General features: G+C 34.0%; 3 protein-coding genes across 4 annotated transcripts in view; 1 reads left to right on the forward strand and 2 right to left on the reverse strand.

Moving 5' to 3' along the window:
• Positions 1 to 285: 285 nt before the first annotated feature.
• On the reverse strand, positions 286 to 7,944 carry LOC130631699 (transcription termination factor 3, mitochondrial-like). Of its 2 annotated transcripts, XM_057444419.1 has the most exons (6): positions 7,703 to 7,944; positions 5,162 to 5,264; positions 4,206 to 4,490; positions 1,481 to 1,705; positions 1,141 to 1,190; positions 812 to 1,051 (listed from the first exon to the last, which is right to left on the reverse strand). In XM_057444419.1, exons 1-6 carry the CDS (start codon positions 7,792 to 7,794, stop codon positions 964 to 966), a joined length of 843 nt encoding a protein of 280 aa, XP_057300402.1. In that variant the 5' UTR covers positions 7,795 to 7,944; the 3' UTR covers positions 812 to 963. The 2 variants fall into 2 exon arrangements, with proteins under 2 accessions (XP_057300401.1, XP_057300402.1); XM_057444418.1 differs by lacking the exon at positions 1,141 to 1,190 and having other exon boundaries at positions 286 to 1,051.
• Positions 7,945 to 8,055: 111 nt separating this feature from the next.
• LOC130631548 (uncharacterized) lies at positions 8,056 to 10,075 on the forward strand. The gene has a single exon (XM_057444405.1). It carries the CDS (start codon positions 8,072 to 8,074, stop codon positions 9,833 to 9,835), a length of 1,764 nt encoding a protein of 587 aa, XP_057300388.1. The 5' UTR covers positions 8,056 to 8,071; the 3' UTR covers positions 9,836 to 10,075.
• A 1,531-nt stretch (positions 10,076 to 11,606) lies between these two features.
• LOC130631490 (early endosome antigen 1-like) overlaps positions 11,607 to 18,431 on the reverse strand; it is a 29,841-nt gene continuing 23,016 nt past the window's right edge. Inside the window, exons 26-38 of the mRNA XM_057444401.1 lie at positions 18,374 to 18,407; positions 18,012 to 18,106; positions 17,728 to 17,901; positions 17,218 to 17,316; positions 16,610 to 16,744; positions 16,051 to 16,214; positions 15,671 to 15,788; positions 14,947 to 15,144; positions 14,562 to 14,630; positions 14,105 to 14,228; positions 13,608 to 13,686; positions 13,149 to 13,227; positions 11,607 to 12,399 (exon numbers count right to left, since the gene is read on the reverse strand). Of these exons, the coding sequence (XP_057300384.1) occupies positions 12,349 to 12,399; positions 13,149 to 13,227; positions 13,608 to 13,686; positions 14,105 to 14,228; positions 14,562 to 14,630; positions 14,947 to 15,144; positions 15,671 to 15,788; positions 16,051 to 16,214; positions 16,610 to 16,744; positions 17,218 to 17,316; positions 17,728 to 17,901; positions 18,012 to 18,106; positions 18,374 to 18,407 (1,419 nt within the window). The 3' untranslated portion in view covers positions 11,607 to 12,348. The remainder of the gene's footprint in view (positions 12,400 to 13,148; positions 13,228 to 13,607; positions 13,687 to 14,104; positions 14,229 to 14,561; positions 14,631 to 14,946; positions 15,145 to 15,670; positions 15,789 to 16,050; positions 16,215 to 16,609; positions 16,745 to 17,217; positions 17,317 to 17,727; positions 17,902 to 18,011; positions 18,107 to 18,373; positions 18,408 to 18,431) is intronic.

The raw sequence follows: 18,431 nt of genomic DNA on the forward strand, positions 1-18,431 counted from the left end.
CAGTAATTTATATTCGCAAATCACAGGAGTTGTCCTGTATCTCAGTTACATTATCAGTAGTTTTCTCTCACTTGTAGTTGGCTTGGCTTACGCCACTATATTTCTAGTAAGTGTTTATTTCTTATTATATTTTATGTCATCTTACATGTGTAATTTGTTGCTTAAACTTCGCCCTGTATTCTGTTTGTTTAGCGAGTAAGATTATTAACTACTCCGTTGGAATCGTGTCTATAATTTCCAAGCACCTACAAGTACTCACTGGGGACAATGAGGTTGGGATATCCATTGAGAGCAAAAATAATAATTCTTTCTTCTCAGAACATTACAAAGCGGTTAACAACAATGTTTTGACATGTGGTATCATTGAATAGAATTTTAATTCGGTAATGCGTTTTAAAAACATCAACCTTGTCCCCAGGGCACCTTGCATCTTTATGACATCTGGGACCCCAGGGTCGAGGTTGAAAAAACATGTATCAAAAAGTAGTTTTTTTGCTTCAGTCCAATATTGTACTGCAAGTTGCTTAGAAATTGCAGATTTTAATACAGTTGTTGAAAAAGTGGTTGGCTTATATAAAAAAACATAGACTGGTAGGAAAGAAATTTGTACAAAGTTGAAACACAGGGCTTGAATTAATCTTTGATAATTATATGAATATTTACACTTGCGTTTATTTGAATTGTTTATTTAGATAACTACTTCTGTTTCTTCATCAACACTTTGATCCTCTGTATCATGGTATGTTTCAACATCACTGAAGTTCTCACCTTTCTCTTCTTCAATATCTATCGCGTTGGCTCGAACCAGTTTTTGAAACTCTCGAAAGTCCTTCATCTTCGTTTTTGTGACACGATAAACAAAATCGTTGTCGGTCGTTAATACGATCGAGCGGAGTTTGTTCTCCGATATGTAAGTTGTGTTTCTCATGTAACCCTCCTCCACTAAAAACAAGTGACGCTCTTTTATGCGTTGCAGAGAAGCTGAAAAGACTCGCGGGAATTTTGTGAATAAAGCAAGCCTGCCTTCCATCTTTTCAGTGACGTAATTGACCTGAAGTAATAAAAAAAACTTAATGAAGATAACATCACGCATGTAATAACTATATTGCTGTTCAATTTTAACGTGTAAAAAAAAATTACATTCTCGTTTGGCACCAGTTTTCCACGCCTTTTAAAAAGTTGTGACCTTGCTAAAATACAAAAAAAAAAAAAAATGAAAAAGATTCAAAAAAACGTTCTCTTAATCCATAGTCTAAAATTACATTAACATAAGATGATGATGTACAGTCAAGTCCATAAATAGCTACAAGATTTTACTCTTCTTACTTGTTTCCTTCGGACTTAATGCATTTATTTTGTTACTTCATTTCTATGGACCATTGAAGAGAAGTTGAAAATGAGGACTTTCTAACAAACCACACGAATCAAACAAACTACAATAATACACAACAAACTTTCTTCTGATCACCTTCTAACCTACCTTCTGTGACACAGTGTCGCTGCTATATGTCAGCAGTGCAGGATGTTTCATCACTAGTTCATACAACTGTTGCTGGTTAAACCCGAGCTGAAGGAGATTTTTAACTTTTGCATATAACTCAGCGCGTTCGGAGAAAAGCAAAAGTTGTGGAGCCTTTTGAGCAAGGTAGATCGATTTGTTTTGATCAAGCCGTGGGAACAGCGGGAGCCCTTGTAAGTTATTTAACTGAAATATAAAAAAAAGATTAATTAGCTAGATGAAAAGTGTGTATACTATAAATTGTTCCTATAGTCTTTAAGCTGCAACTTTAAAGTTGAGATGGCCATAGAGAATATAGATAGTTATAGAGAAGTATTTTAATTCATTAAATTTTCGCATGTATATCCTTGAGGAGATTACATTAAGCGAAACTGGAAAAATATTGTTTGATTTCAATTTTGTAACACTATCTTATAAAGTAGATGTCATACTAATAATCACAATACTGTCGGCAAGTTCAAGATTAAACTATCTTGTTTAGATGAAAAATATTACTGATACAATGCTGATACGATGCTGCATTCGGTGAAAAGACGGAGATTCCAGTACCGGATTTACTGCGTTTGGTAGAACTTGTTCTAACCAAAACATGGTATCTGTTTAATAAGAACTTCTACACTCAAACAGACGGAGTTGCCATGGGGGGCCCTGCATCATCAGTAGTCGCAGAAATATACATGCAAGCACACGAGACAACAGCATTAGTCACATCAGACAGACGTCCAAAGGTTTGGAAAAGATATGTTGACGACGTATTCGTCATAATCAAAAGATCTAATCTAGAAGAGTCCCATGAACACATCAACGGCCTACATCGACAAATCAAATTCAATTGAGCTTGAACACGATAAAAGTATCGCTTTTCTGGACACTTTGGTCAAACGCAAGAACGGTTCCATTTCAGTTTCAGTGTATCGTAAACCAACACACCTTAACTTCGATCCAACCATCAGGAATCTTGAAATGAAAGTGTCATATCTTCATTACTGAATCGTGCCAACAGCGTAGTCAGTGACAAACAGGAGAGGAAAATAGAAATTCGACGTGTAAGAAATGCATTAATCGCAAATGGATATAGTCATAAAGCCATCACGCAAGTAGAAAATAAAATGAAGAGAAGATGCAACGGAGACAACAAGGAAATATCAGAGAAAATTGTCGCATCAGCATTTCTACCCTTCGTACCAGGTACCAGCAAGATCCTTCGTCGAGTTTTAAGGCAACACAAGATCAAATGCATTCTTAACTCTAAAGACACCCTAAGAAGCACTTTGTCTAAACCGAAAGATAAAATACACCTGGAAGAACAAAGCAATGTTGTTTACGAAATCTCGTGTAAAGATTGTGATGCAGTGTATATAGGCGAAACAAAAAGAAAGTTTAAGCAACGAGTACAAGAACATATGCGCGCAGTGAGAAACGGAGATGTGAAGAAAAACGAAATTGCGGACCACAGCTGGAGCAGAAGTCATCAGTTTAATTGGGACGAGAAGAAAATCATTGACAGAGAATCCAGAACAACGGCCAGGAAGATTAAAGAAACCATCAACAGTGTAGAACGTAACAAACACATAAACAGCATCTCGTATCAGCTTCCTGAAATTTGGTTACCAGCCTTACAGAAGAAGAAGTGGTTGCCTACATCTAGGTCCGAACATGTTAATGACCGTAATTAACTGCAATTATGAGCTCGTTTCTGATTGGTTAATTTTTATGAATTTCGATCCTCTACAATTATATAAATACATGCACAACATCATTTTACTTTGCCCGATAATGGGAGAAGGATCTCCCGAAACGTCGCCTACTAAACTATCATGTTCAAGAAATGATAAACTTTCCACAGTAATTGTGATAATGATTAATCGTCTCAATGTAAGCAACATTTAGTAGTTACTCTAACTTAGAAAAAAATCTATGCAAAAAGTACGAGAAATTATATCCTTAATTTGTTCTTGTTTGATGTGAAAATTTAAACTCAGGTTGTTCTTAGCTCGAAAACAATTCAAAGCCTGAGTTTGTTTTCATTTTGGCAGCTATTTGAAAGTTAGAAGTAACAGAACGATTGTTACCATTAAATTTCGTGGCTTAAAGGGAACCCAAGGCATAAGATGATGTTAGACTTATATCATAGAGCTTAAAAAGTTGAGAAATTGATTACAATATTTTTTTTTGCGAAAATGACACTTGTTTGATCGTCCCAGGCCTCTTTATTCTTGGCTGACGACACCATAACTTGGGACCTGCATGTCGGCTTGCAATCAAATTTTGTGAGTAAAAATATAGGGGTTATACAAGCTTTGTAGATCCTGAGTTATTGGGTCATTGGAAAAAAAATTAGGAGGCCTAGGACGAGCAAACCAGTGTCATTTTGGCAAAAAAAATTGTGTTAGTCAATTCACCTTCATAATATCTTTGATTTGATAAAGTTTGAATGCACATACCTAACAGGTCTAAAATTACTGATAACAAAAAATGTCAAAATTTGCTATTACTTAAATATGACATCATAATTTATGCAACATAATTAAATCTGAAATTCTTTAAGTGTGAATATCTTGAAAACGAAAAGAGCTTTTTAAAAAATTTAAAAAGACTTGTTAGCTAACTTTTTAAGCTCTATAAAAAAAAGTCCAACAACATTTTATATCTTGGTTTCCCTTTAATAACAAAACGAAATACATACTCGACTTTGTATGGTTATCTGATCATCCAGCAACAACAAACTAGGACATTCCATTACCATCTCCTTCACAACATCTTTAGGAATTCCAAGACGTATAAAGCTACGAAAACGGTTTTGTAGCTTATTTTTAGAAACTTGAAGAACCCTTGGTTTGTTGTAGAGCATCTTTTGAATTTCTTTTTTTGTGAAATCATACGAGCTAAACAAATCCAGCAGTTTTTTCATGTGGTTTTCGTCTGTTGATAAATCTTTTTCAGATTCAGTTGACAATGAATTTCGAATCAACTAAAATTTGATCAAAAATAATGGGTTTGTATAAATAATAATAATAATATAAATAACAATATAGATTGGCCAGCAAAGAAATACAGCAGTTAGGTATAAAATGTCTCTTTACTTCATTATGATTACAGCTAGAACTAATCATAAATGTTAACAGAAAGACCAAAGTCAATAAAAGACCTAGTCCAAATTAATAATTATTTTAATTATACTATTATAAATAATTTTTTTATTTTTAATAATTAATTTAAATTTTCCAACCAGAGATGGTATACTAGTACTGCTGTCAACTTGTAATCATAAGGTTACAGGTTAAGTCTCCACTCTGGCGCACTTTAAATGTGGTGTGGTCAGCCGATTTGGAACTGTTTACAAATCATCAGTTGTCTTTGAAGCACGCAAGCAAGATAATATTCTATATGTATTTCTAGCAGAGAGGAAAAAAAGCCAGCCATTTGGATGGAATCCCCAAAGGACGTTAACACTTCCTGTTACTTATACTTAAGAGTTCTATAATTTGCAAATTTAAAATTTTCAAAAACGCATTTCAGTTTTAAAAATTGTTCTTGCACAAAACTACAACTGCCTCCTATTAGTAGCCAATTTCTGTTCAACCTGTGCAGACTTCCCAGAATCAAAAGTCACAAAATTTAAAAATCAAAATATCTCTGTACCTGATTGATTTTCCTACGTCTGATCCCCTTGTTATTGTAATACCAAACTGGTTTCTTTGCAGAATCATTCTTGCATTCATGCTCTCCTTTTGCCAACAATATTCTAAAAAATATAAACAATATCTCTGGACAACCTGGGTCAAAATGTGTTGTTCCTGTTGTAAATAAATAGCCATTCTATAAGATTTGTTGTGCAAGCTTGGCTGTTTATGGAGAATGATTGTTTATTAATAGTTACCAAACAACTATCGTCTGGTCTTGATAAGAAAAGGTATGTTTGTGCGCCAATATGGCTATTTATCACGTGTACGGCACAAATAAACCTTGGGTACACAGAGAAAACAAAAACTTAGCCATAATCGCCCTTTCCCGGCCACTTTGCCCTAAAACAGCCACTATATAATTATTTTGCTTAATAGACATTTTTATGGTCATCAATAGTATAATCTGCAATAGGGGTAATTGAACGTTCTTATATGCCAACAGATAACATGTCTGAAATGCTTTATATTTATTTCCAGTCCTCTAAACCCTGTTAGCTCAGTTTATCCACTACCCGGGCTCCACTTTTATCATGTGACCAACCATGTGGTTGTTTTCTCACTATTAAAGATAGACAAATGAACAATGTCAAAGAAAACAATAACGACGGGTTGTTTATTGCAATATTTATTCTTAAAACTTTGGAGTGTTTAAAGCATTAAAACCCACCAAAAATGTCTGTGGCCATATTAAGGTGCCATTTTTTTTTAATGTAGAGATTTCTTAGGTCTACTATTTCCAAACCTCTAGTGTGGATAAAAAACTGTTAACGAGGTACTTAAAGGACAGCACCAAGTATGTAATCCACACAGAGTTGATTAAAATTTATTTAATAACAAATTTTTATGAGGGTTCCAAGAATTTTTAAAAAAATATTTTGTCAGCTATTGAACCCACTCTATTATATATATTTTTTATAAAAAAAATTTCAAGAATTTTAAACAAATATTTCTTTTTTGGATGGATTTATTTAATTACATTGGTCTGTTGTTTATATTTTCTACCTACAGAAATGCTTGCGCATGTGCAACAAAAACGCAAACTTTTTTAACTTTTGTAAACATTGGCAAGTTATCTATACAAATCCGGGGTTAAAATAATACAAATAAGGGATTATCGTAATATTGTTCCTTATTAAAAATTTCCCTGTACGACACAAGAAACAGAGTCAGCATCGGGTAAATTTATTCACAGCCCTGTAAAGTACAGTCTTCTTGCAGGTCTGTCAGTCAGGGAAATCCTGTAGCCTAATTTGGATGTCAGCTTAATTAGGATGTATGATACTGTCTAATTGGGAGTTTTACAGCTTAGTTAAGATGTACACAACTTTTAACGAGAGTGTCGATAAGCCGAATACGCTGTAAAAAGTGCTGGCATGTTTAGCGTTTTAAAAAAAATTTCAGGTATTCGGCCAAAAAAAACCCGCATACGCCCTAACAATGCCCCCCCCCCCAAAAAAAAAGAAAACGGACACTAATATGATTTAAAAAACTATAAAAATTAAAATAAACTTACTATGTGGTAGCGAGTTCTTAAAAAAAGGTTTACTTTATAAATAACTTATATATATACTTTACTAACTCCTTTCTCTTCAAGCGCCTGCCAGGCGCCAGGATGCTTAAATAGACTATTTCTACGATGAAACATTGTTTTTACTCCATATTTTTTTTACCCTGGGGTGCTGGAAATACCACTCTTTTTTAACGAGGGTGCCGATAAGCCGCATACGCCGTAAAAAGTGCGGGCGTTTTCGGGCGAGTTCGGCGTTTTGAAAAAAATTCAAGTATTTGCCCGAAAAAACCCGCATAGACCCGAACAATGCCCGAAAGAAAAAAAAAACAGACACTAATATATGATTCAAAAAAACTATAAAAATTAAAATAAACTTACTATTTCGTAGCGAAGTTGTTAGAAGAACTGTTTTTGATGGTTTTTGAACAAGTTTACTTTATAAATAGCTTACATATAAACTTTATTAACTCCTTTCTCATCAAGCGCCTTCTTCCCAACCATCCTCCACATGGTTTTTTACAAGGAATTGCATTTCGGGAATGTTCCGGGTGAGTTTGGGAAAGTGCGGGCGGTTTCGCGGGGGACAACTGCCAATTTTATTTGAAAAGTCGCCCGAACTCGCCCGTATATATGCGGGCGTTTGTGGCTTATCGGCACCCTCTTCTTTTTTATAATGTATGTAGCTAGTGGTCGAACTGGCGATATAAGAGCTGCAGCGGTGATTCTGCTAAAATTTTTCGAGAAATCTGGAGAAAATTTTTTTAATTAATTCAATTAATTTAGATGTATGTCACCTAATTAAGCTGTATGATATAGCTTATTAGGGAGATCTCCAAATTAAGCGATACCTAATTAAGAGGATTTCCCTCTGACTGTACCTGACTGTCAGTATGTGCTTCTGAGCTTGTAGCTATCTCTTTTTAAAGCTCAAATAGATGCACCGTTAATATAATTTTAAAAAAATATGAGTTAAAAAAAGAATGTTACCGATTATAGCTACGAAATGCTCGAAAAAAGTACTGTTGGAAACACCAAGCTTGCTTTATCAGTCTTCCTTCAAAAACACATGTGGTCGCCATTTTGTTTTGATTTCTGGTGTACTGGGGAGCACGAATTTTCGTCGTCAAACGGAGACAGAAAACTTTTGTAAACAAATATGGTGGTTCCTAAGTTTCCCGAACATTGAATATCAGCCAACGATTAATTATAGATTATGTATCTATAGCTAGCCTGTGTTGAAAACCATAGATTAAATATAGAAATCTTAATACATGTGTTGAAAGTGTAAAGTTTCAGTTTTAATTAGAAATATAACTTGACCTGGCAGTTATTTATTTTACCTGACACGAAGAAAAGATGAATTTTGGTGCAATTAATAACGATAATAACTTTAACAAGAATAGATCTGGTCCTCCGAAACCTCCTCCGTATGTTATCTGCTATTTATGCGGAAGGAAATATGGGACTAAATCCATAAGTATACATGAACCATCCTGTATTAAAAAGTGGAAAGCAGAAAACAAAAAGCTGCCAAAACACTTGCGTCGAAAAATGCCAACAAAGCCAGATTATAGTGTTTTATCATCTGGAGATGGCAATGCAGTAGATCAGATGAATGAAATGGCATTTAAGGCAGCTCAGGAACAGCTAATTCCTTGTGAATTTTGTGGTAGGACATTTTATCCTGAACGATTACCTGTGCATCAACGCTCTTGCACAGCGGATAAACCTGCAGCTGCTCGCCCAAGAACGGTGACAAAGGGTAGAACTGCTCCTCTTGCTCACACTAATCAACAAATTAACCCAAAGCAGCAGCCTTCTAATGCTAAGTCGGAAACTCTGTCTAAGCACCGCACCTCTAACCAAAAAGTAAAGGAAACCTCAAAAGAAAACTCAAATGGTGGTCCTACAATGTTATGTGGATTATGTCAGAAACAAGTATCTGTTTCAAATATTCAAGCTCACCTAATGCAATGCAATGAAGAAATGACAAAAAGATTAGTTCAAAGCGAAGCTCAACATAAAGATCCCCCTCTGCAGAAAGTAGAAAGGCCTAGAACTAGAACCTTACAAAGAGGTCCTTCAAATTCTGACAAAAAAGATGCGGAGGCTGATTCTAAGAATAATGTAAATCATGCCACTTATGACATTGATTCACCCGATGAAGCCGCACCTCAAAAACATCGCAAGAAATCAATAAATAGAAAATTATCCAAAACAAATACCCAAGAGCCCCCTGCAACCACAAACTATCCCACTTATAATGTTGACCCAAATGAACAAGAGAGGGAAGATTTGGTTGAGTGTCCTCTCTGTAATCGTCGTTTTGCTGCAGACCGCATAGCTAAGCACCAAACTGTTTGCAAAAAAATAGCAACAAAACCAAAAAAGGTTTTTGATGCTTCAAAGCAAAGGTTGGCAGGAACAGAAGCAGCTCAGTTCTATACCAAAAATAAACAAAAGAGCCAACCTGCTGCTCCCAAATCTAACTGGAGGCAAACACACGAGGATTTTATAAAATCAATCAGAAATGCTAAAAAGGTTACTGCACATATGGCAAAGGGCGGTAAAGCTTCTGATCTGCCACCACCTCCCCCCTCGTTGAATCCAGATTACGTCTATTGCCAACATTGTGACAGGAGATTTAACCCAGAAGTAGCAGAAAGACATATTCCAAGATGCGCCACAATTGTAAACAGACCTAAGCCACCAAAACAGAAAGCTCTAGATGCATATAAATCGCCCCAGCCTAAGAAGCAACAATCTAAGTCAAACGTAAGTCAATATTGGAATGCACCTAGCAGACAGAATAACAGAGTGGGCTCATCATATGGGCGCTCAACGCCAAGCAGTAAAACAAAAAATTCGTTTGCTAGTACGACAGGTTATGTTAGTCCGAGATATGAAGGATACACGTCACCGAGAGACATGAATAACAATCAAAACAGACCCTTATCGAAACGTGGAGTAAAAACAAATCAACGTAATAATAACTTTAGCAATGATCCTTATAGACCGAAAACATTTTCAGGTGTCGATTACAATAAGCCTCCTACTCGTGGGTATAGCTACAATGCTATGAACCAAACAAATCCTAATATTTTTGGTGGATATCATTAAAGAGTCGTTCATTTTTCAAAATTGAAGAGAAGCATCAAGCAGGTAGTAGATAACATTGATTCTGCTTAAAAAGAATGCCATTAGGTTATACTTGACTAACAACTGATTTTTAATATGACTGTTTTTATTGAAGATTTTTCAACGTCTATTATAACTTGAATTTTTATCTTTCGTATCCACCTAATTTTAATTCACCTTGATTTTTTTTTATTTGAAGAGCACAAACTTTCGTAGAAATTTTAAAGTTTTTTCTCTCTAAAACAACAACAACAACAACATTTCGACACTGAACATGTGAAACACTAACTCCGAGCATGATAAGGGTGCATTTGAACTTTAAATAAAGTATTTTAATTTTTATATGCTCAGTAGTATAAAATCACGACAATTCGATATATAGAGTGAGTATTTTGAGTTTTTATACGTATACATCCTTATAACACTGTGGCTAATATTTTTATAAATAAATGGAAAACATTTCTTGAAATTTGTATATACGAAAAATCATGTAATCCTGAAAGTTCGATTACAATCGTAATACCTTACCGGAAGAAACGAATTCGGAAGAAAGAAATAATTGATACCTGGTTTTTTCAAACAAAGATGTTTTATTCTGCATTTTACTTTTTTTCAACTTGTTTGCAATATTCACGTAAAATTAGTACAAAATTCACTTTAGACATGGAATATAAGCAAAACAATAGCTATTTAAGGTACTAATTCGCGATCTATTATCTTGAAATTTAAATTAAAATGTGCGCATTCGCAATTTTTTATTCCGCGTTTTGCACAATTCTTGAAATCATATTTACAAATTCTTGCAATATTTTCTTTTGCAAACAATTTCTTCCCTAAAAATAATTTCTGGATAAAACTACTGGAAATTTTGAATCTTTCTATACGATTTCTTTCACGCTTTTGATATTACCACTTAAAGCTAAAATTTACCAACAACCTTCAACCTTAAAGATATCAGACAGTAAGGGTCAAAACAATTTTTTTCTACTTTTATTTTAACCTCCCTCCCAGGACTAGCGTTTTGTGGTAGAAGGATACTCTTCGCGAAAGTATGTTTTGGAACATCCCTTGTAAAAAAAAGTTTCATACAAAATTAAAAAATATTTTTCACACGAAAAAAAAGTTTCTGCTTTATAACGGAATTGTGATTAAAATAAAAGTCTGATTTTATTGACAAAACCTTTTACGGCCATTTTATTGAAAACAGATTTAGTACGAAAATTAAACGCAAAGCGTTTTGCGTGCGAAATACGTTGATGACGTAAACATTAGTATGAACGGCATGTATTCAAAACTTGTTTTGTATTCCACCTAACGAGAACTTCAATGAGCTAGAATATTCGATGAATTAACCTAGACCGTTCAAAGATTTTGGTAGCCTGGATTTAATGCACGGAGTATATTGTGGAGTATGCCGTTAAATTTTGCATTATTTAGATTTAGCCGTTACTGCAATTATGCAATTACGTCATGAAAATAAATTATCTCGTTGACAAGTTTGTGCGGAAATACAAAAAAAAAACAATATTAGTGTTCCACCATTTTTAGGTATCATTTTAATCTATCCACTTTCAGATGTACCGCGCCCTTTGTTTTAGCAAGCACTCTCTCTTTCGCTACACTTGATCAACGTGTTCAGAAAAAAATTCTATTAACTCAAATAACGCTGTCATATTAAGAATCATAAAAGTAAAAAACGTTCCATATGTCAGGGGGTGAAAAAGGCCATGTGTTGAGGAAAAACAAACAAACAAACAATACATGTGTAGATGACTATTCTAAATCATATCGATATAAATATCCAAAATGTGTACATGAAGCCATACAGAGTAACTAACTAATCGAGATATGAAGGTTATCAGAACTGGATAACTAGATAAGCTTCGGTATTACTTATTGATTTGAATTTCTAAGAGCATTCAAAACGATCAAAAATCCTCCCAGTGCAAAATTACAATATACAATATAAATTATCATGATTAAAATATATATAAGATCAAAATATTAAAAATATATTAATGGTTTCTATTTATACACATAATTATATCAAAATTTATATTTTATAAATTTTTTAAAGCTTCTAACAAATCATTCGTTGTGTGATTTTTTTTATAAACATACTGCTAGAAACATATTCATTTTCCAAAAAAGAAATCATATGCTACAAATAATTTAGATGCTTAAACCAGTAGATATCTTACTGTATTTAAAAGACATGTCTTAGAAGCTCTGTTTTAAGAAAATGAGCGCGTATTGGTGAAATATATTGAGGCTATCGCAAACCATTACAACACGTTATGTCAACGTACCGAAATTCAGTTTTTAACACTGTTAACTATTTTGATAAAAATTTACAAATACATTACCTGTACCCCGCCAAACAAAAAATAAAGTTATGCATGCATCATAGACATTTCGTGCGTTTACCATGGTTAAATATAAACATGTGGTTTTTAAATAAATAAATAAGGGTAGTGTGACCAAGCACCTCGCTCTTATTCGTCTTCGTCATCAACTTTTTCACCTTTCTTCAATTTCGAGATAATCTACAAAATAACAAAAAATAATCAACGAACGTCACTATCTATTCTATATATTTTTTTACTCCACTGTCAAAAGAATTGCAACCGCAAACAAACCATTCGGCAATACGTTTAAAAAACAAACAAATAACAATTTAACATGTACATGCAATATTTTGTCATGGCTCGTCGGATAACTTATTCTAACTGTGCATGGTTCAACTCAGAATTCTGATAAATAGGGGCGTGTGTAATCGCATGTTGGTAACTTTTTGTCACACATAGTGTGTTCGTTTGCAACTTATAATTCTGACGACCTTGATTGTAATGCACAAAACTGCACTGTTTCAATTTCACTATATACAGATGGTTATAAAAACTAATTTGCAGGCAAAAAGATATCGGCGCTAGGTGAAGCAAGGTCTTTTTTAGCAGATTTTTTCGAAGGCAAACAAATAACCATCTATCAGAAGGTATCCATCTACATTCGATAATAGACCTCCCTTTAGCAAGTTCTAGCATCTTTTTTCCTGCCACGCAGTTGCTAGACCTTAAAGAATTTGTCGGGCAAAATGTAACGTCGTGATCAGAGTACAGATCGTAGGGTATATTGTCAGTTCAAAATGACCAAACTGATGAACTGTAGTAAGCCTTGAATCTAAAATAACGTTGCTAGTTAACATATCGTCCACATAAAAGATATCGTTACAGGAACGTAGCTTTTAAAATCACAAATCGTTAACGGTATCTGGTCTATTACAAAAAAAACTTACTCCTTTCAATCTTGCAATTTCTTTGTTATCAGAATTCTTACTTGCATCATTTGTGATAAGTTTCACACGCGAAGCATATCTAAATAAAACATACGCGAATAGCATATTTTTTAAGGCAAGAAAAAAAAAAAGATAAACGGGATCCCTGTAAAGACTTCTTACCCATGTATTATAAAAAAACAGTTCGATTTCCACCAAGGGAAAAGATTTGGGAAAATAAAACTGATACTTTTCACAATAATTTCGCCACTACGCTCCGTTGCACAACTTAATTTTAGAGTTACTGTTATTTATGTAATCTATCTAAGGGCCAGAACTACGAAACATTGCACGATGCACGAGTTTATGAAGGCAACACTATAAAAATGACAAGTTAGTTTTGTTTAAGACGGAAATCCTGCTAGCCAGACCACACTACACTACTTTGTTTCCAGGTTGCTTCTAGCAATTCATACTTACGTTAGTGATGTCACAGTTTCATCAGCATTGTAGTCAGCAGGTGAAATATTGACAAACATCAACGTTTTCGCATTTCCACCTGTGAATACAAAAATAAAGAGAAATATAAAGAGGCTAATAAGAACTAAGGTTTCATCATCCGCTCAATAGAGATTTAAGGAAACAGCACGTCTATTATAAAACTATAACTAAAAACTAAAGGCAGCTTACCGAAAGTTAACAAAAACGAATCGGTGGAAGTACATATATAAAACATGCGACTAAAATTCTACAATTCCAGATAATAACTAAAAAATCATTTTCCACAAGTTTTAATTAACTAGTATAAAACTAATTGGACATTTTACAGTGCTCAAGTTTTACGAATGTTTGTTTTCTCTTCTTCTTTTGTTTACATTTTAGCTGGTCAAACCGGTCACGTGATCGATATAAGTTAATATAAACGTCAGACTATACATCATTGATCGGTACAAAAAGTAAGTAGTGCACGTGTTTACCTAAAGAATCTTGCATCAATAACGTGAGTTTGTTATTACGGTATGGTATAAACGACTGTTCACTCGATAACGCGGAAATCACATCGCCCAAAGCACTCAAACTTTTATTGATTGATTGAGCTTCCTAAAAATACGTATATAAGACGGTGTCGAATATACAGTAGTAAAACTTCAAAATCATGGCTGTAGTATTCCCTTATCTTTCATACACAACTTTACTCTTGAATATAACATAGTAATAAACTAGTGCTTTTAAATCACCACTCAAGCTCAAAAGTTCACAAGCAGAATAATATACAATGGAAATATACGTTAGTATTTCCTCAAATTAATTTCTTTTTTGAATAACAATACTTCTTGGATACGTCTGCATGTATTAAATTGTATAGTTGAAGTATTTATATACAAGTTTCATGTGATTCAACAGCAGAATTGTTAAACATCGAGACAAGCTTACTTTCAACTGCTCAGGTGTGGCGCCTGTCTTCGCAGCTCTTTCTGAGCCAGCCAAATCTACCAAACTCAGCTAAATATAAATAAATTAAAAATTAATTATAAAAAACCCGAGATAGTTGACTAGAAGTGCAAACTGCAAATTTACAAGAACGTTTGTTTAAACAATTAAAAGATGACAGTAAACATATTTCTAATAAACCCTCTGAGACTCCATTCTACTGCAGAAAACTGTCGATGAAACGGTGACTAATCAAGGCTAAATTTATTATTACTAGTCGAAAGACTGCGGTAAAATGCACGGGAATTCGCCCGTCGCTACTCGGGGCTACCATTTTGACTGACAGACAGACAAAAAGATATACATAAAAATTAAAAATCACCATTACCTTCCCTTTTACCACAGCGCCTGAAGTTAAGTTTGTACTTTCAATGATGATACTTAAAATCAAGTGAGACCTGGAACTTTCCGAATTCATTTTAGTTGAAGCAATATGTCTTGATGATGACCCCTCTTCAAATATTTGCATCAATTCTTCAGCATTAGTAGCGTCTCTGATGACAGCGCCTGACACAACGACCATACCCTAAATTACAACACTATCTCACTCATGATGTAAGTGTACAGTCATGTAAAGAATGCAGAGAAATAATAGATGATGGAGTGGCATGGTGTCTGCGCTCAGTCTTGGTGTGCAAACGTCATTTTAAATTTGCAAATTTCGCGTTTTAGGTTTTGTTCGACAAAAGCAGTGTAAATATAATAATAATAACATTGCAATATATTCTACAACTCTGATTGGCCAGAAGTTTTCCTTGCCTTTTGTATAATAAATCTAGTGCACATGCGCTATCTTTATAAAAAAAATAATTGGGGAAGCTCAAAAGAAGAAGGTATACTAAAGTTGCAGTGCAACGTTGTCAAAACTTTAACACAACAACAATTGATTGGTTAAAAAAATTATCATCCAAACTAACTTCTCCGTATCAGATGATTAAATTTACCGTTTCTAAAGAATACGCATCTCATAGAACCCTTGATGATAGAAATGTAAAAAAATACATGAAAATTTTTATTGAGTAAATCATTATTGAATTAATAAATAAATAAACCTTTTTATCTTTTTTAATGTCAAGTCTAGCAGGATCCTTCTTGTTACCAAACAAATCGATCAAATTGTCACGATACAGCTCCATCATATACATTTGCGTCGTAAATGAAAACTTTTTCCTGAAAAAATTATGCAGAAAATGCAATGAAAAGCATACAGTCGCTGTCTGTCTTCTCTACTAACCTTCCCTTATTTTACTCCTGTTTTACATTTAAGATGATTAAGAAAAATGTACAAAATCAAAATAGTCCTCTACGTATCGGAAAAGTTATAGCGGACGTCATTTTAAGGTCCCAATACCCATCAGAATTGATCTCAAACAAGCAACCAAACAAGCAAGCCAAAAAACCTACAAGCAAACAAACAAGTTAATTTTCATACTTATTTTCTTCAATTAGTTCATAGATAGCTTTAAAAGCACGTGGAGCGATACCAGGCGACTTTTGTTCTTTATCACCAATCATGGTGTAAGTTTTACCAGAGCCTGTCTGTCCATATGCAAAAATACACACATTATAACCATCCACAGCTGATTGGATAAGATTCTAAAAGTAGGAAATTTTCCGTACAAAAGTGTTTTGAGGTAATTTTAGTAGAACTGTCTGTTATCATGCCAGTAAGGAAAAAATGCTTAGATAATGACTTAAAGGGAACTTGAGGTATAAAAATTTACATTGGACTTATATTATAGAGTTTAAAAAGTTGGTTAACAAGTCTATTTTTTAAAAAGCTCTTTTATTTTCAATAGAATTAGTGTATTGAATTTTTCAAAACTATAAAACAACATGAACACCATTAATCTTACAAATTGACTTGTTTCCGACTTGTCACTTACGTAACTTTCGGGCTGAGATATTCCTATACTTGCCTGCTTACTTTCCAAAGATTATTACACGACATCAGAAACGACAAACGAGACAGACAAATTGAATGAACTTACATTTGTGTCTTCGAACACTTTTTCTTGAGAGAGATCTGGTGTAAACACAGCATCGTATTGGAAATCTTTTGGTCCACGGTTCGTCTGTATCACAAGAGAATATTCGTCTGGTGAAGATACTATGTTGTGGTTACCCTACAAAAGAAAATGATGTAAATAAAAAAAGTATGCAAATATGTTGAAGGGACAATGCCATACCAATAATGACAGTTTAGTTGATAGACAAGTCAACGGAAAGTGTGTAACGCGTAAAAAGTCTGGGTTTAATTCCTGATATTGCCAGCTTAGCCTAAAGTACTACAGATTGGGTAAGCTGATCAATGCAGTAAAATTGGAACCTGAAAATGTGTGTGCTGACACTATGACAGCAATATTGCGCTCCTGATATAGCGCGAGGTAGACCCCGTAACGATACACACATGTTTATAATAATAGCCAAAATCTGTTTGGTTAAGCATAGGATCATTGCGGATGCAAACAGCAAATAATATGCTGACAGCGAACGCATTTTTCCACAGGTTAACGACTATTTATTAAATATTGTTGTGAATTCATTTGAATGCGTCATCTTTCATAACAGATTACTGTGTATAGAAAACTATACTTACACGTTCCAGTTCTGATCTGCTCAAGGGACGTGCACGCGCATAAACTCTTATTTTACCCTTCATATCTTCAACCATGTTGTAATATTTTTTTCGCAGAATCTAAAATCGAAGAAGATAAACGGATGTCTTTACAAAACATAAAGGTGAAGAGATATACATAGTATATTTTCAACATGATTACAAAATTCTTTGGTTAATGGTGTATCAAAAAACACATCCAACAAGTTGCATAGTATTCTATGTATCTGCATATCGTACGCTTTCCATAAACTATATTTCCAGTTTTTGTTTTCAGCGATTACATTAGGGTTTCACTACACCCCAAGTGATTTTTTTCTAGTGGTTGTTATACCCGAAGTGAAATTTCCCGACGCTTTAAAGTGAAGATCAGTAAAATAAGTGCTACTGGCACGTGCAGTTATCATATAAAATGTGCAAGCTGAACTCAAATTAATTTGAGCCTTAGTTATTCAACTTTCTTAATTTGAATGAAGTCGAACCTTCTCTTACCCTTTCGCTGTTAAAGTTCTCTGCAAGAGTTTTATTTTCTTCTGTTAATTCTTTATTACTCTTACTCAGGTCAGCCACCTTTTCAGCTGCCTCAATTCCCTCCTTTGCTGCAACACTCAGTTTTGCAATTTCATCTTTATCTCGTTTAACATCAGCAGTAAGTTCATCCACCTCCTATAATACATTAGTTGTATTAATCAATGCAACAGTTAGAAAATAACCCTTCCCTTAAACATATTTCTTAAGAAATCAAAAAAATGAACATAGAAAATCAAAATACAAACCTTCTTAAGATTGGTGGATTCTTCTTTAGTTTTTTCAAGATCTTCTTTTAGCTTGGCTGTCTTTTTTTGCTCACTTTCAAACTTCTTCTGCAAGTCTGTAGAAAGAAAAAATAATTTAAACATCAATGACTTATCAAGATCGCAACAAGGAAGCCAAAAAAAACTCCCAAAAAATAAAAGAAGGAAACACTCTACGAAACAAACAATAAAAAACAAAAAACAATTAAACAAACAACTAAACGATCTAATAAAATCCTCTAAAAACAAACATATCACCAAGGCCAGCACACAAAGTACCCAAACAAACAAATTACCAAAACAAGAAAACTAAATATTCAAAGACCAAACGAAAAAGAACATACCTTTCATTGCTTTTTCTTGTTTCTTTCCAGCTTTCTAAAAGTAAGAATGAAAGTTACC

This window comes from Hydractinia symbiolongicarpus, chromosome 1 (genome assembly GCF_029227915.1).
Source record: "Hydractinia symbiolongicarpus strain clone_291-10 chromosome 1, HSymV2.1, whole genome shotgun sequence".
Taxonomy (NCBI): domain Eukaryota; kingdom Metazoa; phylum Cnidaria; class Hydrozoa; order Anthoathecata; family Hydractiniidae; genus Hydractinia; species Hydractinia symbiolongicarpus.